The following is a 19,471-nucleotide window of genomic DNA, read 5'->3' as shown; positions in this document are numbered from 1 at the left end:
AGTGCCTCCAAGAGTTCGGAGTCACCTGGCCTAAAGGAAGCTGAAAAAAATCTAGTAAATCTATAAAGGCAGAAGGGAGGGGGAAACGAAGCCCGCATTCTAAGCAGGCCTCGTACACGGTGGCGTAACCCTCCGGCGGGGAGTCAGCCCTATGATCACCGTCAGGTACCACCGCCTTCCCCCCAGGAAAAAAGTATTTTTCGGGTAGGGATATCACAGTATCCTTACTCAAAATACTATGGAAGTACTCTACGGTCTTCTCCCCGGACTCTTTCCGGCCAGAAGACCCCTTACCGCCTCTCCTACCGCTACCCGACTCCGAAGAAGAAATAGAAGCCATTTTTCTTACTTTTTGAAGGTGAAGAAAGTCTGAGGAAGCTCTTGAAAGCGGAAGAAAATTTCTCGAGAAAGAGAGAGTATAGAAGACGCAACAGCAAAAGTGTTCAAATGAGGAAGAAAGAGCATATTTATCAGATTCGGGAAAGATTTCGAAATCGTTGCGCTGTTTCGAATCCCACCTTTTCAGGATTCAACGGCCGGATTTTACTGTCGCATTTAATGCAGGCACGCGCAAGGCACGTCCCCTGACGTCAGCCTCCCCCTTACCGTTATCCAGAATGCCGAAGTGACTCACCTCGCCGAAGTGATTCACTTCGCTTTTCGGGGGGGGTAGTGATGGGGTACGAACTAAACCCTAATGGCAAGCCCAATAACAGTGACGGCCCATCAGCCCAGAGCCCAAGAAAGAGTATCTGTTCGGCACCAAAGAGTTCGGCACGACCAAAGAGTTCGGACTCAGCCTACAGCTCGGTAAAAGCCGACCAGTCAAGCTCTCCTCTCAGATCGGCAAGAGCTGATCGGTAAAGTCCAGCAGTTCGGTCTCAGCATTCGACCGAACTAGGAGTTAGTGGACTCATGAAAGGCCTCCACGACCTCCGCTATACCCACGATCTATTTAGTGGTACGAAGCAGTTATTGAGCAGTTATTGCTCACCCACGATCTTGTTAGTGGGGCTGCAAACCACGATCCTAGTTCAATGTACAAATAGAACTTAGATCAGGTAGAAGGTTAAGCTCTCCAGAGATAAAATATCATATAGCAAGTCTGTGTTGTAAGCTGTAATCCCAGATCAAGCAATACAATCTTGCCCTCCCTTCTTCCCGTGGACGTAGATTTACTTCAGTAAATCGAACCACGTAAATTCATTGTGTCGTAGTCTTTATTCTCTACCAGCATTTACTAACATCAAAAATTCGCGGATTCATCATAGATCTAACTCCAGAAAAAGATTTAACATTGGATCTCGAAGGCAACCGAAGAAGTAACCTCAACTCGAGAGTTTGACCGATTAAATCTCACTAAAACAGAGATTCATCGGTCCAGAAAGGAGATCGAATAAGATGACCGGCGAGATGAGAGAGAGATAGAGGTGTGGAGAAAAGGAAGAGAGAATACACAGACGTGAGAGAGATGAATAGGTTGAATTAGAAGTGCCCGACGTTCTAGAACAGGTGGTTACGGTTCGGAACCGCCGGTTCTGGTTCTGGAAATTGCCGAGAACCAGAACCGAACCGTGAGGGTGTTTCACGGTTACGGTTCCGGTTCCGATACGACGGTTTTTTACGGTTTCAAATCACCGTTTTTTTGCCGTTCCGGCTTGGTTTCACGGTTTTTCAGTGATTTTTCGCGGTTCCAACACGGTTTTGGTTCGAAAATTTTTGAACCTGAACCGAACCACGGTTTAAACATTAACGGTTTCGATTTGGGTAAATTCTCACGGTTTCGATTCGAAACTGTAACCGGCGGTTATGGTTTCGATTTTAACCGCCGATTTGTTAAACCTTGGGCAGGTCTAGGTTGAATGAGTGAAGAGTGGAAGGATCGAGAGAGAAAACACATCATCAATCCAACGGCTCACGGCTGGGATGCGCATGGAGGTGCCAGGCGTCGGCCATTGGGAGTACCACAGGTAAGTCATCAGTCAAGCGGACCTCGAAGACATGGCCACCTGATAACTCACAGCGGGCCTCAGCAACTCTTGGCCCAATGCCTAATAATACATCAGCCCAGAGTGGTCCAATTATTCAACAAGTTATACTACCTCCATCCCTAAAAATTTGTCCCAGCTTTCTATTTTCGTTCGTCCCCCAAAATTTGTTCCATTTTACTTTTTACCATTTTTGGTAGTGGAACTCATATTCCACTAACTCATTCATACTCACATTTTATTATAAAACTAATATATAAAAGTAGGTCCTATAATCCATTAACTTTTTCAACTCACTTTCCATTATATTTCTTAAAACCCGTGCCCGGTCAAAGTGGGATAATTTTTTGGGGACGGAGGTAGTAATTATTATACATTTAAACGATTTTCCACAACATCAATCACTCAACCCAAGAAGATATCTTCTCAATCATTAACTTCTATTTGTCACAATGTGATAACACTATCTTTAGGACCCGTTTTATAGAGTGAGTGGGTTATAGCAAGAGGATTAACATAGGATAAAATTTTCGGGCCAAATGTAGGATTTATGTAGGATAAAATAAACCCACAACAGGATAAAATAAACCCACAAATTTTGTGGGTCACATTAACTAAGCCCAATAGTGAAAACGGGCACTATTCACGCGGGCCTGGCGGGCCGCCGCAATTTTTTTCGGGCCTTGGATTGCATTTATCCAGGCTGAAAATTTGTATCAAACATTGGATTGTGGTGGGTCCCACCAACCTTAACCTTGGTTTATCACCTATAAAACGGGTCCTTAGACTAATAAAAAGTAATTCTACAAAAAAGTAACATATTTGATTAATTTCACCACTAAAGATGAAAATAATGAACATATATAATAAACTAATCCACTATCTGATTTGTGTCCTTTCGAAATTCGAACTTCACCGATACCTCCAAAATTGAACACAATTAGCCAATCTTCGCATGTTTTAAGGCCTAAATTTGGCTCATTTTAAATGTCAATCATGCAAATTATGTTCTTAAATTGCATATATTATATATTTTGGTATTTTGACGTATTGATAAATAATTGAAAAAGATAGAAAAAGGTGCATAAATGGCCAAGGTGCAGTTCGAGCCCATCTGCCAACGAGTTTGAAGTCCAATAAGTTCTTACTACATACCATTCTCTTCGTCTTCGAAAGAGATTCGCGTGGGTACCTTGAACATCTAAATCGAAGTTCTGTGGAGAAAGTTATGACCATTCTACGAACGTTGTGCAGTGCAGTCAAAAGCAGACGGAAATTAGGCGAGAATTAAGGAAGGAAAGAAATTGTTGCCAAATCTCTCCTATTAATTGAAGAATTCGAATTTACCATCTTTACCATTACTTGGAGGATACTTTTTTACCAATTATAAACCTTTTTCAAGCCTATGTATACCCATAACCTAATTCATAATATTTATCTCAGAGCCTCCAACCCTCTCCATCTCTATACTTCTTCCATCTCATATTCTACACTTAAATTCATCCATCATCCATAGGAGCGGAGCTCTGCAGATTCAGGCGATCCAGGCAAGAGAAGACTGAAGACTACATCATTCAACATTGAGTTTTGTTTTGTTTTACTTCATGTCTAGTACTTTTTGTTGTTTTTACTTGTCTATGAGTATTAAACATCTTTTGTAGAATTTTTGGTTAAGCTGCTATGATTTTGAGTTATTTATTCAATTGTTTTACCTTGTTAGCTCTTGTAGTTATTTTGATTTCTCTTGTGTTTATACATTTGTTTGATTGACCATCTTATGAATGCATGTGGATTTTACTACAAGAACTGAGAAGTGAGTAGTTTAATTTGAAAGAGGAGAAATTGACGTCTTTGCCAATAAAATCTAGAGATTTAAGCCTTTGAATGAAGCAAAATTTATCTTAGGAGCTTTTAGGAGTTGTTGTCTTAGTTTAGGAGTTGTTGCCTTAGTTCTAGGAAGGAGATTTCGGTTTTAGGTAGCAATCTACAAATTGTATGCTTCAGGAGAAGATATATGTTTATATCTGTGATAGCTTAATAACTCTAGAGACTGTAATTCAAGGAAGTCATTTGGATATTAGCTATTAATTATGGTTCCTAAAATTCTATATTCTTTAGCATGTTTTGTATTATTTGTTTTATGTTTTTATTTATTTATTTATTTATTTATTTCTAGTTTAATTAATTCAACCAAAAATATGTATATGTAAATAGTATATGACGCTTAGTACATGATAGACAGTTGCAATCTTATTCTTTAGTTCGATATCCCAGTACTGACCTTTAGTTATATTAGATCTACCTTATATACTTGCAAGTATTTTTAATGCCAATAAATAGTGCATCAAGCTTACACCAAACCAAACGAAGGGCATATAATACCAAACTTATTCTCACATGAAATTAAAACCCCACAAAATTACAAGAATTAATCAGACTAGTTGCTAATTAATCAAGCAATGTAGTACATTGGATCTGGCACTTTGAATGTACGGCTTCCAACATTTGTACCAATCAAATCACTCCATTGATCTCCCACATTTCCCACAATTCTATAACCTTGCTTCACTAAATCAGTCCTCTTATCAGATTTGTACTGCACAGCCGTTTTCCCATGCTGATCATCTCCCCTAAATTCAAAATATAAATTAATGTGGGTTAAAGAAAAAATTTAGTACTATTAATAAATCAAGATTAATTTTGGTATAATGTTTGATGTTTCATACTTGAGGATGAGTTTCTCCCATTCGTGATAGCCACTTTCGTGTAAATTAGCGATCCTTACGCCTGTGAATTTCGCAGCTGTTCCTGATAAGAAAACTGTCTTAAACCCTAGTGACTGGACCTCGAGGTAGAGGTTTAGGATGGCCGGGACCGGGGGCGCCTTCCCTTCCGCCACCCACTCGTTGAACTTCGTGTCATTGTATGCTATTGCCCTGCGTGTCGGAAATTAAGCACTTAGGGCTCGTTTGATAGCGTTGCCAAGATAAAATTAAACCAATATAAAATCGAGATGAAAAAAATTATTGTTGTTCGGTGGATGAGATTAAATTTCAAAATGAAAAAATGAAGTGTTTAGTAGTCTCGTAGAGTAAAAGTGAAGTGCTCAATATCCTGTATTATCACTTACTCCTACCAAACACCAGACTAATATTGTTTGACCGAGATTAAAAAATATTAATTTATCTTTACTACCAAAGACACCCTTAAATAGAATTGGAACACTATAGAAGTGTTGAATCTCTAATTTTAGTACTTAATTTAGACAATGTGTATTATGTTTTCACTAGTCGATATTAATAGGTCAGGGGTTTGAATCAAGATGAACAGTTAAAAATACCCGAATTCGACATCCGATCGAGCATAATATGGCAAGTTGGAGAGGGTAGTTTCGTCAATATCAAAGACCCATACGTCCTTGCCGTCGGCGGCGGGCTTGACGGTTTTGGCATACTCGATTGCGGCGTCGGCCACGGCTTCGCAGTCGAGGCGGTACTGGTGGCCGAGCATGTAGTGGCCGACGTAGCTCTCGCACGACTGCGGCACCAACGTCCACCCTTGGAGGTTGTTGGTCTCCACCGCCAGCCTCCAGCTCTGGCAGTTCACCCCCTTGATGTGGTGGCCGCCGGCGCCGGAGAGGGGGCGGAGCTGAAGGATTGGATTTGCAACGGCGTTGTTTTGTGCATGCGAAGATAGGAATAGAGTTGCTAGAACAAAGAGGAAGATTTGAGGCCCCATATTTGGATATTTTTTTGATGTTGTTTGGGATTGTTTAAATAGTTGTAGGGTTCTTACTTTACCCTTTCTTTAGCAAATAATTACATTTTTGGGATTCTAATAATAACAATGATGATCAATTTTCAATTTAAGTGGTCTGCATAAATTAATAACCTTCTGCAGGACAACCCGGTTCGCAAAACATAGATAAAGTTGTAGATAGCACGAGTTTTAATGCGTAATTGGTAAAGTAAGAAAGAGAGGAAAAATATGGTGGAAGTAGTGTTAGTGGATTGTGAGGTCCATATATAGAATGATGTGTAAGTTTAGTAGGAGTATTTGTTTAAAACTTCTTATATTTAGAATTAGCTTAATTTTGGATGGACGACCCAAAATGGTAAAATTAATCTATTTTTTGTGGACGAATGTAGTAATTTAAATAAATTTATCACTAATAAGGAGAATCATTTTTCCAGTAATACTCTCTTCGTCCATACACCAAACTCAAATCCAACTTTGGTGTTTTTTATGAAACAACACCAAATATGTTGTTATTGCAAAAATTTTGTGAGACAAACTTAAAAATAGTGTAAATTTTGAATTTAGTATAAATGGTTGGAGTAAAACAACTTCTTGGTGTAATATATACTCAAAAATGAGTTTGAGTTTGGTGTAAATGATTGGAGATGGCCTTAGTAAGACTTGAAAAGAAGTCAGTGAAATTAGAGTAGAAAGAGTTAGTGAAATGTGAGTCTCACTTTTAAAGAATGAATACCGCATTTGATACTGTATAATTCAAGGAATAAATTTGTACCCGAGTCGAAAAAATGATATATTTATTGAGGCAATCCACAATAGCGCCTAGCGCACCGCCTAGCCGAGCGCCGGCGCTAGGCGGTGCGCTAGGCGGTCTATTGCAGCCGCCCAGCGATTTTCGCGAAAAAAAACCGCCTAGCGCTCGGCGGTTCCGTGGCGCTAGGCGATCCGCTAGGCGCTATTGCAGCTTCCGGATCGCCTAGCGCACCGCCTAGCGCGAATTTTTAATTTTTTTTTCCGAAACACTATATATACGCGACTTGCACGTCATTTTCATTCGCACCACTTGTATTAACGAGTACTATCTCTATCTTAATTTCTGTACAAGATCAACACTTAGAAATGAGTAACGCCGGTGGTAGTGGTGGGGATGCTGAGGAGTACGAGCGTATAATGAACGAAGCGCTAGAGGCCTATACGAACCGTGAGATTGATCAATGGATGCAGAGGGCCTTGCAGCCGGCGGTACCTCGACCTCGACCAGTGGTACACCGCAGAGCGGTGATTGATCGTGATCACGTAGCTGCACATCAGCGCCTATACGAAGACTACTTCGCACAGGAGCCGCGGTTCAACGCCAACCTTTTCAGGCGCCGTTTTAGGATGCGTAGGTCCCTGTTTATGCGTATTGTTAACGGATTGGAGCAACGATAGCTGTATTTCCGCTTCAGGCACGATGCGTCTGGCAGACCCGGCCACACTCCTATTCAAAAGTGCACTGCGGCAATCCGGCAGTTGGCCTATGGAGGTGCTGCAGACATGTGGGACGAGTACCTCCACATCGGTGAGACGACTGCCCTGGAGTGTATGAAGTATTTTCTGTTAGGGCGTGATTGAAATATTCGGTGAGCAGTACCCTCGAAGCCCTACCCCCGATGACTGCCGGGATCTGCTGCGAATGCACGGGGAACAACATGGGTTCCCAGGGATGTTAGGCAACATAGATTGTATGCATTGGGAGTGGAAGAACTGCCCCGCCGCCTGGAAGGGGATGTACACTACCGGCTACAAGGGAAAGAATCCCACGATGATCCTCGAGGCCGTAGCTGATTACCGGCTGTGGATTTGGCATGCGTATTTTGGGATAGCCGGTTCGAACAACGACCTCAACGTCCTCAACTCGTCGCCACTTTTCAACGAGCAGTGTCAGGGTGTCAGTCCGGCCATCAGTTTTGTCGCCAACGGCAACCGGCATGATATGGGCTACTACTTGGCGGATGGGATATACCCTAGGTGGCCCGTCTTTGTGAAGACGATCCGATGCGCATCAGATGAGAGGAAAGCCTACTTTGCGGCACGGCAGGAGTCGACGCGCAAGGACGTGGATGGCGCATTTGGTGTGCTCCAGTCTCGATGGGCGGCAGTTAAGGGGCCAACGCGTTTGTGGCATGTCGACTACATTGCTGATATAATGTACGCCTGTATTATCATGCACAACATGATTGTCGAAGATGAAGGTGTACAACTGACTGATTGGGCCAACGATGATAATGAAGCCGGTCCAAGCCACGGCGTGGCCGCCCCCAACGTACGGAGTGTGGTACCTCACGATGAAGACAGCCGCCTCCAAGCACATGCCGACATGCGCCAAACGGAAGCTCATATTCGACTCCAAAAGGATTTAATTGAAGAGTTATGGGCGCGGAGGACTGCACGACAGTAGTTGTTTTGTTAATTATGTAATTTTTTTAAATTAATGTACTTTTTAAATTTTAATAATATTATTGAATTTTCTCGTATATGTCTCGTAAATTAAATTCCGTATTTTGTGTGATTGTTAATTATTTGTTTTATATAATTTTGAGTGATGTGACTGAGCTATTTATGATGTGGCTAGGCTATGGCTGGGCTATTTATGATGTGGCAGGAGGATTTTTAGGGTTGATGATGTGGCAGGAGGAGTTTGTGGCTAAGCTATTGCTGGGCTATTCCTATTGTGGATGGCCTGATAGACGGAGTGATTAGTACTCCCTCCGTTCCATGTTAATAGAGTCATTTTTCTATTTTAGGAAGTTCCAAGTTAATTGAGTCATTTCTATTTTTAGCAAAAAGTAATTCTTCCTTTTACTTTAGTCTCTCTTCATCTCTCTTACTTTACTCTCTCTAACTTTTTCCACCATCCATTTAATACACTATTGTTAAACTCTGTGCCGAAAAGAAATGTCTCTATTAACAAGGAACGGAGGGAGTAATAATTTGTGTTATAAAAAATATTTTACTCTTTATTTTGGCATTATTCACTAGTCACTACAACGTCGCGTCAATAAGAATCAATAATTTTCACATGCTTAATTCTAGTGATGGAGTAATAAGTTAGTGTTATAAAAAATATTTTACTCTTTATTTAGGCATTATACAGTACAACGTCGCATCAATAGGAATCAATAATTTTCACATGCTTAATTCTAAAATTGACGGTTTCTGAAAATCGTCACGGGTGCCCTATAATAATTTTAATACCGTAGTACTATATCTGCAACTTGTAGATAAAGTGGTCCAGCTACAGTAAATATATCTGTTAAAATCGGTCCCACTCGTCTCCTCCGAGCATCATTTTTCAATAGGAACTTCACAATTCCTATCCCTAAGACTGTCCGGCGAACACGCCCTATAGCCTCGCTCCAATTTTTGTCCATAGCTTCAAAATTTTGTGTCCGTCACTATAATGGACACTTTTAATAGCCCCCAAATTTTATAATCAACTTTATTTTATAATATTTCAAGTAATTATGAACAAATTTATCGGGCTATACGCAATTAGAAGAAGACGACTATACGAATACGAATTAGAATTAGAATTAGAATAAGAATTAGAATTAGAATTAGAATTAGAATTATAATTAGAATTAGAATTAGAATTAGAATTAAAATTAAAATTACACACTACATTTAATCTAGTACAAATCACTAACATTTTTACACTGCGCCACCACCTCCCCTACGTGCCCACACTTCTTCAATCAAATCGGCATGCAGTGTGTTATGTGATGTGGTCCTGCGCATATCAGCGAAGCGTTGGATCAAATATTCATTGATCCGTGGTACGCCCATCTGGATCGGCGTGGAGGCAACACCGTTACTTGTAGTTACGCCCTCTTCCGGCGCCCATCGCTCTGCCGCAAATCCTTCATCTTCTATTATCATATTATGCAATATGATACAGGCTAACATAATATTCGCGACATCATCTTCGTGCCAAACTCGTGCCGGACACCGTATAATAGCCCACCGCGATTGGAGGACACTAAAAACCAGCTCAACATCCTTTCTAGCACTCTCTTGTTTGCGCGCAAAATATTGTTTCTCGGTCCAACCGATTGGCGGACGGTCTTCACGAATACGGGCCACCGCGGATATATCTCATCTGCCAAATAGTAGCCCCTACTGTACTGCGTACCGTTGGCTACGAAGCTGATTTCAGGACCCTCCCCCCGGCACTCCTCGTTGAAGAGCGACGACGACTGAAGAACATTGATGTCGTTGTTCGAACCTGCCACACCGAAATACGCTTGTCAGATCCTCAGACGGTAGTTCCCAACGGCTCCCAAATTGTAGTGAGAGAATTTTTTATAGATGTAGAGTTGAAATGGTGTGAAAATAATGAATAGAGTGGGGTGTATTTATAGGTGAATTGAAATGAAAAAAAATAATAAAAACTAAAAAAAAACTGAGCAATAGCCGCGGCGGATATCCGCCCCCTATGGGCGCCGCGACTATAGGCGCGGGCTCGCCCCAACCCCACCGATCCTCCGTCCGCCGCCCTACCGCCCCCAGATGTTGTCCGCCCGCCCTCCGAGCAATTTTCCCACTATAGCCGCCCGCCCTCCGCCCGCGGGCTCCCCATAGTGGACACCCTAATGCAGCTATGGCAGTACGGCTAGCCAGACAATTGAACCAGAAAATTATTGACCTCCATTATTAAAGACAAAATATACCAACAAATATCCACAAACTTAAAAATAAACAAAATTAATAAAAAAAAAAGGAATTAGCAAATGATTCGTGGACAAGGATCCCCTGGGGACTGTGTTATTTTGCACACACATATCAAAAAATTTTATAATAAAAAATATTAATATTTTAATATTATATTTTAAAAATTAAATAATACTATGGGTGGAGCAGCAGCCTTTCCTATGCTATCAGCCACAGCAAGGGATCCGGTTTGTGCCTGTAGTTACTGGCGGATAAGATCCGTTGGTAAATTGTGCTGATTGTAAATGCGCACCAATAGCTTTTTCCACAAAATTTAGCTGCGGATATTTCCGCTGATAAATGATAAATCAACATTAGCAGCAAAAATAGTTAAGCAATACAATGAGTAAAAGGAAACACCTTTCTGCTTAACTCTACGTTCATCAAATCTCCTTTCTGTCACCATTTTCCAGTTGATTCTGATTCTGCTGAGGTAGCACCAAAACAGCGAATCTAGTTAGATGCTTGTTGTAATAGTTTGTCCATTTCTTGCACAAAAAAGTGGTGCAACAATGATCCCTACTCCAACAACAAATCCCAATGCTGCACTCACATACATCCCTCCATCAAAAACATCATCCTCTTCCTGTCCTTGCACTTCTCCAGGTTGCGAAGCTCCCTCGTCGCTGCAATTTCTATCGAGAGGGAAGCCGCATAGCCCCTCGTTCCCCACGTACGAGCTCTCCGTGAACGTGTTAAACTGGCTGCCCTGCGGAATCCTCCCAACTAGATGATTGTAAGACAAGTTGAGAACACCCAGGGAGTTAAGATCAGCCAACTGGCCTGGGATCTCCCCAACGAGAGCGTTGAATGACAAGTCGAACGACTGCAGCTTCGCCACGTTTGCTAGTGCTGGAGGGATGTGGCCGGAGAAGGCGTTGTGGGAGAAGTTGAGAATGTACAGAGACTTTAATGATCCAATTGTTGGAGGTATGGCTCCTTGTAGATTGTTGTCTGAGAAATCAATTGAGGTGAATATTGTCTGAATCTTTTCCAGCTCATATATCTGATTCTTCATTGTAACCGTCACCGAGTCTTGATAGTAGACGCCATGAACCGTCTCCATACTGAAATATAAGTGATCAGGCTGTTGTGAGGCATCAATCAATGCTTGTAGCTTTTCGAACATTTCTGCAGGTATCGCACCGCTTATGAAAAAAGGGAGACGGGATCATGCCAACGAGCACGTTGGCATGGACGTTAATGTAGTCCAGCTCTCGGAGATCATAAGGCTCTTGAAAACGACTGAACCTGTTGTGGGAGATGTTCAAGAAACAGATTCGTGGTATGGAACCTTCTAGATTGTTGAGGCTCATGTCAAGAACTTCTAAAGGAGATGAAGTATTGATGGAACCAGAAAAGCTGTTGTTGGAGAGATGTAATGATTTGAGCAGTGGTAAAGCAAACAAACATGGTGGGATTTACCTTGAAATGAATTCTCACCCAAATGAAGAAACTCAAGATTCTAAAGGCCATTCCAAGAAGAATCAGAAACTTCTCCTTCTAATCTGTTGCTACAAAGATTCAACACATTAAGATTCTTCAAGAAAGCAAAGGAAGGGAGAGAGCCAGAAAACTGGTTTTGGGAGAGGTCTAAATAGACGAGCAAATTAAGGTTTTTGATTGTACTAGGAATCATCCCTGAGAAATTGCAGTTTCTAACATCAAGATTTGACATCATTCTAAGATTCCCTATAGATTCTGGTAAATTTCCTGAGAATCTAGTGTAACTAAGCATCAAGTTCTCAAGAGAGCCATTGACAGGAAACTCAGGCAACGAGCCCTCAAGATCGCGGTTGTTACTCAAGTCGACTGTCTGCAGAGTCGTGATCCGGAAAAGTTTTGCAGGAACCACGCTGGATAAGTCACATGAGCTTAGCGTGAGCACTTTCAGATTGGGAAAATCTGCAAGGAAGCCAGGGGAGGGAGAGGAGAATGTGTTTCCATCAAGACGAATAACGGAGAGGGATTGCAGTTTCAGCAAGGAGGAATCAAGAGGGCCTGTGAGGAAGCAACCAGACATGCTCAATACAGTCAAATTTGACATAGATGATGGTATAGCACTGCCCCATTCATTGCCATTAGCTGAGACTTTTAAGCTAGAGAAGGTGTGGATCAGTCTATGCAGATTAGGGAGGTTAAGCAATGAGAAGTAGTCGACCGACAGATCAAGAACAACTAGCCTTGTTAAGTTTGATAAATCAGATGGAATCTGGCCAGAAAAGCCACAACGGCTTAGATTGAGATACCTTAACTCTGTGAGCTGTCCGAATCCGGATGGGAACTCGGGGAGGGAAAAGGTGTTTTGAGCTTAACTCAAACTCTGGAGATGTGTGAGGCTGAAAAGAGTGGTATTGATCCCATCGGAGATCGACTCTCCACTGAGATCAAGGCCGGAGACGCTTCCCTGACTGCTGCATTCCACTCCAGGCCATTGACAGAGATCGACAGATTCGTTCCAATGCACCAGCTTGGTTGAGGTGGAGGATTCATATGTGAGGCTGTCCTGAAACAAAGGAAAGATTAACGTGAAGATTTGAGATTGAGAGAAACAATAAAATCAACAAGGCACTTGCAAGCATTTTGGTTCTATGAAATAGTGAGTTTGTTCAAGAATCTTGTTTTGAAGGGAAAGCTGAAAACGACACCATTTTTCAGAAGTTTTAAGAAGTGTATATGATATTCAATGTGAAATGGTGAGTGATAACTACAGAAAACAGTGGTTAAAATATTTGAATAAATTCAAGAAAGTGAGAACATTATCTAGACCAAAATCTCGAGATCCACAGATGGTGTGCTGAAAAGATTGTTGAAAATGAGGATGTAATTATCCAATATAATATGGCAAAAGGTTATGTTTTTGTATTGATTACTTTGCGAAGTGTCACTATGAGTAATATAATATCAGATCCTTGTAAACTCGTGGAATAAAGATTTATATTACATTGCAGGTAGTGAAAATGAAGTTCAAGACTGACACCTCAAACACGAAATGCACGTGGAAATTAGTCGTTTAGTTAATATTCTCTCCATCCACAAATAAGAGTCTTACTTTTTTGTTCTGGCAGCTATACAAAATGTGAGCTGAAAAAATTAGTAGAATGTGATTACTACTTCAATAATGAAATGTGAGACATATTTTTTGTTTATAGTAAAAGTGGAATTAGACTTCTATCGGAAGACAAACCACAAGAAGTGTGGCAACATCATACATCTTCTTCACTGACTAGTATGTTCAACTAAGTCGACCCCATTTTGCCTCCATCTCCTCAAAAACATCTGTAGCCCAATTGTAGTTTGCAGGAGATAGAAGCGAAATGAGGACGACTTAGCTTAACACACCGGTCAACGGAGATGTATGACATTGAGACACATGACAGACATTGAGACGCCACGTGCATTTTCGAATGTCTGGAAATTGCAGTGCATATATATACACCCTAAATTAACAAACCAAGCAAATTTCCATCATCAGTTGCTTGTGAAAACAGAGTTAATCATCTCCTTCAAATTATTACATCCCACAATCTCCATGGCCTCTGGTCCTCGATGCACCTCCGATAACGACTTCTCTGCTTGCTTGGGTACGATACACTTCTTATATCCAAGCTTCGCCACCGTGCTTACTCGTTTCTCCAGTTGTGCTACCTGTCATTGTTTCCACACAAATTACAGCAAACTTATGTTTCTAAGCACTGTTGTATCCACATTAAGATTAAAAGCTTAGGAAATAACAAAACAAATCAGTAGAAACAATAAAGGGCAACGCGAGAGAGATTAGAGAGTTGACAAACTTTGCCTAGCCACGAAATACACGTATCTGTGCAGCTATTATCACAGGAAGGAATAATTCAACCAGCTTCAGTGAGACGAATATATTCGACATACCATACGAAGTTCGCCACCAAGACCAACTTCTGCAACGAATGCTATACCGTGTGGTATGGGGAATTCCAAGAAGCTGAAGGAAGATGATGATATCTAGTCAAATGAATATAACGATTCAAGCAGATATAACCAATCAGTTTATCATACTCATCGATGTCACAGATATAGCAATTTGTCCGTTCTTATCACACCATATATATACAGCAACGACAAAATGGAGAATGACTAAAATCACTTGTTACTAGAAACCACACCTGCTGCAAATCGCGGCTGCTATTGCTAGATCACCGGCTGTCTCTGTCAGGCTAACTCCACTGACAACATTAAGAAAGATACCCTACGAAGAAAATTGAATGTTAGAGAAAACAATAGAGAGCGAAAGAGAATCTTTCTTAGCACATAAAAAAAGGATTGGAGACGGCAATTAGTGTAAAGTTCATTACATTCTCTTGTAGCTTAAGTCCAGCTTGCTTGATAATAACCTGCACAAAAACTACATAGTGAGAAATGCTATTGTTGACTTGTTATTTTAGTCAATATCTCAAAACAGTTCAATCACAAGATAGAGTTTGATTCAGAAAGCCAAAAAAAAGGCAACACTCACAGAAATAATCATGTCAGCCCTGCTACCTTGAACACCATTTACATGCCGCACAACTGAAGAGCTACCGGCTACACATAATGCCTACATGAAAATAATGACATAATCTGCATTGGCAATTCACTGTATATATCGACAGTCCACTTCAGTCGGATATACAAAATTTTTATAAAATCTAGATAGAATCCTAGATTAACTATGCAACATATGAGGCTGAAAAGAAACATTGCCTGAACTTCGATGAGAAATGCTCGAGACCCATCCATAATCACGGCTACAGCCAAGCCAGCTAAGTAGTCTGAATCAGAGTGCGGATCAGCTAAAAACATCTCGCTGGGATTTAAAACTCCTTGCAGGCCTGACTGTGACATTTTGAAAACTCCAAGCTGAAATAACATCACAATTTGATAAATTAATCAAGTTTTAGAAGAGACATAATATAGGAGTTGAAGGGCTGTCAAAGGATGAGTTGTGACATGTAAAAAGGAATACCTCTTCCGTGGAGCCAAACCGATTCTTCACTGATCGAAGTAACCGATGTGATGAAAATTTCTCCCCCTGGAAATATCCATCAGTAGCGTAATTACTAATTAAAGAATGCAGTCTTTCCTAAGTTTCAATATCATTCTCCTGATCTCATCTAACAATTCAGAACATCATTATTGATATGGCTGATTCATTAAAAGTATATAGACTAATAAGAGAATAAGATAGATTTGTCGAGGTACCAACTTCCAAATATAAAACTACATCCACGATGTGCTCCAGCACACGAGGTCCAGCTATATCTCCGGTTTTGGTGACATGACCAATCTACATTCAGGATGAAAAATAACAACATCACAATCCCTAGAAGCGTCTATCGTTACAAAATTAAAATGTTATGCAACAAAGTTCAAAGAGTATTTAAATCTACCAAAAGCACGGGGATGTTTGTCTTCTTAGCAAACCTTTGTAAGGCTGAAGTGCACTCTTTGACCTGTCATATGTCAAACTCAATTACATAATAATAGTTTTTCATATTAATAAGCACGTGAAGTGTCAAGAAACAAAACAAACTTGTAGTTCTCGATTTATATTATGATTCCAGGATATTACCAGCTAGAACATAGTACAAAACGGTTACAATCTACGACTTATCATATAATCATTTGGATGATAAAGAAAGAAGAAAAATTAGAACCTGCACGTCGCCTCCAGAGCTTCCTGTCACTCCTGTTAAATATACTGTCTGAATAGAATCAATAACTAAAGCCTTTGGAGAAAGACGCTGAGCTTGTTCTAGAATATCCTGTTAAAGAAGGCAACACAAACTGAACAATAAGACAAGATGAACTAATGGTATTTGATTTACATTTTGTGTAATGAGTAACATCAACTACTAATATGTAACAACACATGTCTTAGTTATGAATGAAGCAAGTCCAAAAGATTTACTTCGATGTCGGTACTTGAATGTAAAAAAAGTTCTTCAGTCTCAATACAAAGACGGTCAGCTCTATTCCCAATTTGCTCAACACTCTGCAATCAAAAAGAGTCTGTGTTAATACTCACTATTTCGCATGCCGATGCTCGTCTAAGGCTTAGGATGAAGGTGCAGTGATAAAATCAGATGCTCGGCAAAAAGAATGAGAGATTGAAAGCATATCCCAAATCTCTGTAACAATGCAAAACTATTTTTCAAGGTTCTAGAAGCAAACAATCCGAGAAGGCACACCTCTTCCCCGGATACATATAAAACTCGGCCAATCCCTTCTGCTATCAAAGCAGCAACCTTCAATTGAAAAAATAAAATATGAGATCAAGACTCTATTGCAGTATTATACTATTATTAGCTAAATAGATTTCCTTAAATGGTAGTATTATTATAAGAGGGAATATGTAACACCAACAAACACCAGTTCTACCTGTAACAATAGTGTGCTTTTACCAACACCAGGATCTCCACCTACTAATACTAGCGAACCTGTAGGGAAAAACCACCAACATTCACAATGCTAAAAAAGTAGATAAAATAAAAACGACAAGCATGGAAAAAAAATATACAGCGTGTGAAAGATCATCCAAATTTTCACAGCTCAACATTTTACTCTGACTCGAATTGAAGCATTTTCCTTTTTGTAACATTCCACTCAGATCGAAGCATTTCCTAAAATGGAAATACTACTCTCTCTACTTTATTTTCTCTCATACTTTAGTCCCTCATTTTAATTCACGAAACAGCACTACATAAAATCTCATGTCGAACACTCACTTAGAGTGGGACGGAGGTATTACAATAGTAAAATATAAGATCATGTCTTTTAACTGATCTAATCAGTTAGTCAGTCATTAATCCACCCTCTTGTTTTATCCAAGTAAACCAATTTAGTAGCAATTCACTGGATTGGAATCGGTTACCTTCTAAACTTATGATTTCCCAGAAAACTGCATAAATAAAAGTAGAGGTTGTATGCATTACGAAGAAAGACTCGTGCGAACAAAGAAGGGATAACCTGGGACTAAACCTCCACCAAGCACCCTCTCCACTTCATCTCCAAACTCACCATCTCTGCACAAAAACAGGACACATCTCTAAAAAAACCCAAACACTAATAAACAACCATTATATACAACATTCATGTATCTCATCAGTCATCTCATCTTTACTCACAGAGGAATTCGCCAATTCGAACTGTCAACCTGGCCATAAACATCAGTCAACTTAACAGGGCATGACCGCACGGCATTATCCGACACCCTCATTCCAGTCACCTTCTGGCCCGCGCTCTCGGTCGCGAACCGCTTCATTGTGCCGACTTCCCCGCACTGCTTGCACGTGCCCCACCACTGCCCATCCGAGTACCCGCAGCTCGAGCAGACATGAACGCTCCGGCTCTTCTTCTTCTTAATGCTGCTCCTAGCACTACTGCTGCTTCCTATCACGTCTCCGTACACTCTGCTCCCGACTTCCGCAGTCGGTTTAGCTTCAGCCTTTGCGCTAGATTCGGGCTCTATGGCGCCGTGACGCTCTCGCTTGGTAACGAGACGGCCGGTGGCGGGGTCGTAGACAGTCTCAACGGAGGGAGATAGTTGAGGAGATGAGTCGGCTGGAGGCGGTTTGGGGAGGGCGGACCAGCCGTATGTGTTGGGTTCATCGGCAGCGGCGGTGGAGGGAAATTGACGTTGGGGAGTGGAGTGGATATTTTTTGGGAATTGGGGGTAATTAGGGCTTTGGACTGAGAGGAATCGGAAGGTTCTGTAAAGGTGGAGTGATCGGAGTGTAAGCATGTCGAGAGCTTGCATTAGTTCAGTGGAAATTACAGTAATCAGTAAAGGTTGAATTTGGGGATTAGGGTTTATAGGGATAATAATGCCCGGGAAAATTCGAAACTAGAAGTAATTTATACCAAGAATCGAGAAAAAATTCCCCCCATCAAGATTCAATTTTTCTTTTTATTACTATTACACAAACTATCTGGAGTATACAAAAGAAGAGGGCAATAATTTATTTATTTCCCCCTTTTTATTAGAGTATTATTTAAAAGTTTAATGGGATCATCTTTAACTATAAACACACTTAGTTTAGTTATAAAAATAAAACGATACAAATAGTTACATTATAAAAGTCGAACTTTATTTTACTTCCTAATTTTCTTTGAAGGTACTGCCTAATTTTCTTGTGTTGTGACATGATTGATGGATTGTTACAATGAATATGTGTTTTTATTTGTATGTAAAGTGTTGATTAGTGAATAAGTATTTCTCCTGTTGCTAATTGTAATAGCTGGATTAGCTATGTAGATTTGTATGCTTTGTTTTGGTTCTCTGGTTGTGATGATGGAAGTTTCCTACTTCTTTGTTGTCTTGCAAACCAAATTAGTGATCATGTCCTAGTCCTACCTCTGTAGTTGCTAAATCTGGTTTAGCAACTTGGAGGAAAAGGCTTGCATAGGCATGTAGAGAAGGCTCCGTTGGCTGAGAGCTCTCGTATAATGAGTGGTGATAGTTCTCTGAGTATGTTCAGAAGCTTCGACACGATAACTGGCTACAAGTTTCCCCGTCGTCCGGGGTTTCGGCCTGGTCAGGAAGCTCAGAGTGGTGCAAAATCTGGACTGGTGAAATATGCTAGGCATTGAGGGATTTTTGCCCTAGATCAGTCTCTTTTGATGCATAATTTTGATCATTTGATTCTATTTAGTTTTTTCTTGATTCACAAATTGTTAAGAATATTTGCTCCATTATTAACTCTATTGGTAATCATACACAAACTAAACTATAAACTGCACTATTTATAGTCATCGTCATCTTTTCTCTCTCACCACTTAATACAAGTTGATAGCATTATTATCCCTAATTAAAAAAGTTAACCACTAATAATTTGATATATTATTGTAAGTATATTTTATATTTTAAAAAATATGATAATATCAAGTCGTATAAACACTGTGCCAGAACTCATTAAAATGTATCAAGATGAATGTATAGTTATTATATCCAGTTACAA

The 19,471-nt window shown here is 40.4% G+C and overlaps 3 protein-coding genes across 5 annotated transcripts; all 3 read right to left on the bottom strand.

Annotated features, from left to right (window-relative positions):
* Nucleotides 1-4,364: 4,364 nt before the first annotated feature.
* LOC121793424 (acid phosphatase 1-like) lies at nucleotides 4,365-5,749 on the bottom strand. The gene is made up of 3 exons (XM_042191431.1): nucleotides 5,329-5,749; nucleotides 4,715-4,924; nucleotides 4,365-4,618 (listed from the first exon to the last, which is right to left on the bottom strand). Exons 1-3 carry the CDS (start codon nucleotides 5,724-5,726, stop codon nucleotides 4,441-4,443), a joined length of 786 nt encoding a protein of 261 aa, XP_042047365.1. The 5' UTR covers nucleotides 5,727-5,749; the 3' UTR covers nucleotides 4,365-4,440.
* Nucleotides 5,750-10,953: 5,204 nt separating this feature from the next.
* On the bottom strand, nucleotides 10,954-11,625 carry LOC121795449 (receptor-like protein 49). The gene has a single exon (XM_042193988.1). The coding sequence runs from the start codon at nucleotides 11,623-11,625 to the stop codon at nucleotides 10,954-10,956; it is 672 nt and encodes a 223-aa protein (XP_042049922.1).
* A 1,956-nt stretch (nucleotides 11,626-13,581) lies between these two features.
* LOC121794252 (DNA repair protein RadA-like) lies at nucleotides 13,582-18,416 on the bottom strand. Of its 3 annotated transcripts, none has more exons than XM_042192334.1 (15): nucleotides 17,639-18,416; nucleotides 17,532-17,536; nucleotides 16,893-16,951; nucleotides 16,703-16,759; nucleotides 16,423-16,506; nucleotides 16,169-16,276; nucleotides 15,902-15,964; nucleotides 15,718-15,798; nucleotides 15,478-15,543; nucleotides 15,216-15,371; nucleotides 14,989-15,069; nucleotides 14,828-14,866; nucleotides 14,639-14,721; nucleotides 14,385-14,457; nucleotides 13,582-14,144 (listed from the first exon to the last, which is right to left on the bottom strand). In XM_042192334.1, exons 1-15 carry the CDS (start codon nucleotides 18,268-18,270, stop codon nucleotides 13,968-13,970), a joined length of 1,764 nt encoding a protein of 587 aa, XP_042048268.1. In that variant the 5' UTR covers nucleotides 18,271-18,416; the 3' UTR covers nucleotides 13,582-13,967. The 3 variants fall into 3 exon arrangements, with proteins under 3 accessions (XP_042048268.1, XP_042048267.1, XP_042048269.1); XM_042192333.1 differs by having other exon boundaries at nucleotides 17,481-17,536; nucleotides 17,639-18,415; XM_042192335.1 differs by lacking the exon at nucleotides 14,385-14,457 and having other exon boundaries at nucleotides 13,942-14,144; nucleotides 17,481-17,536.
* Between the last annotated feature and the right edge of the window lie 1,055 nt (nucleotides 18,417-19,471).

The sequence above is a fragment of the Salvia splendens genome, chromosome 3 (genome assembly GCF_004379255.2).
Source record: "Salvia splendens isolate huo1 chromosome 3, SspV2, whole genome shotgun sequence".
NCBI lineage: Eukaryota > Viridiplantae > Streptophyta > Magnoliopsida > Lamiales > Lamiaceae > Salvia > Salvia splendens.
The sequence above is the reverse complement of the archived record's forward strand: the minus strand, read 5'-3'. Positions and strand labels throughout refer to the sequence as shown.

Coding starts and splice junctions, on each gene's coding strand:
- LOC121794252 (XM_042192333.1), bottom strand. CDS start 18,270: ATGCAAGCTCTCGACATGCTTACACTCCGATCACTCCACCTTTACAGA. Junction 15,070..15,215: donor CATTTCTCATCGAAGTTCAG/GCAATGTTTCTT, acceptor ATTTTCATGTAG/GCATTATGTGTAGCCGGTAG. Junction 14,458..14,638: donor GCAGCCGCGATTTGCAGCAG/GTGTGGTTTCTA, acceptor ATCTTCCTTCAG/CTTCTTGGAATTCCCCATAC.
- LOC121793424 (XM_042191431.1), bottom strand. CDS start 5,726: ATGGGGCCTCAAATCTTCCTCTTTGTTCTAGCAACTCTATTCCTATCT. Junction 4,925..5,328: donor CGATCGGATGTCGAATTCGG/GTATTTTTAACT, acceptor TCCGACACGCAG/GGCAATAGCATACAATGACA. Junction 4,619..4,714: donor TGGGAGAAACTCATCCTCAA/GTATGAAACATC, acceptor TTTTGAATTTAG/GGGAGATGATCAGCATGGGA.
- LOC121795449 (XM_042193988.1), bottom strand. CDS start 11,625: ATGTTCGAAAAGCTACAAGCATTGATTGATGCCTCACAACAGCCTGAT.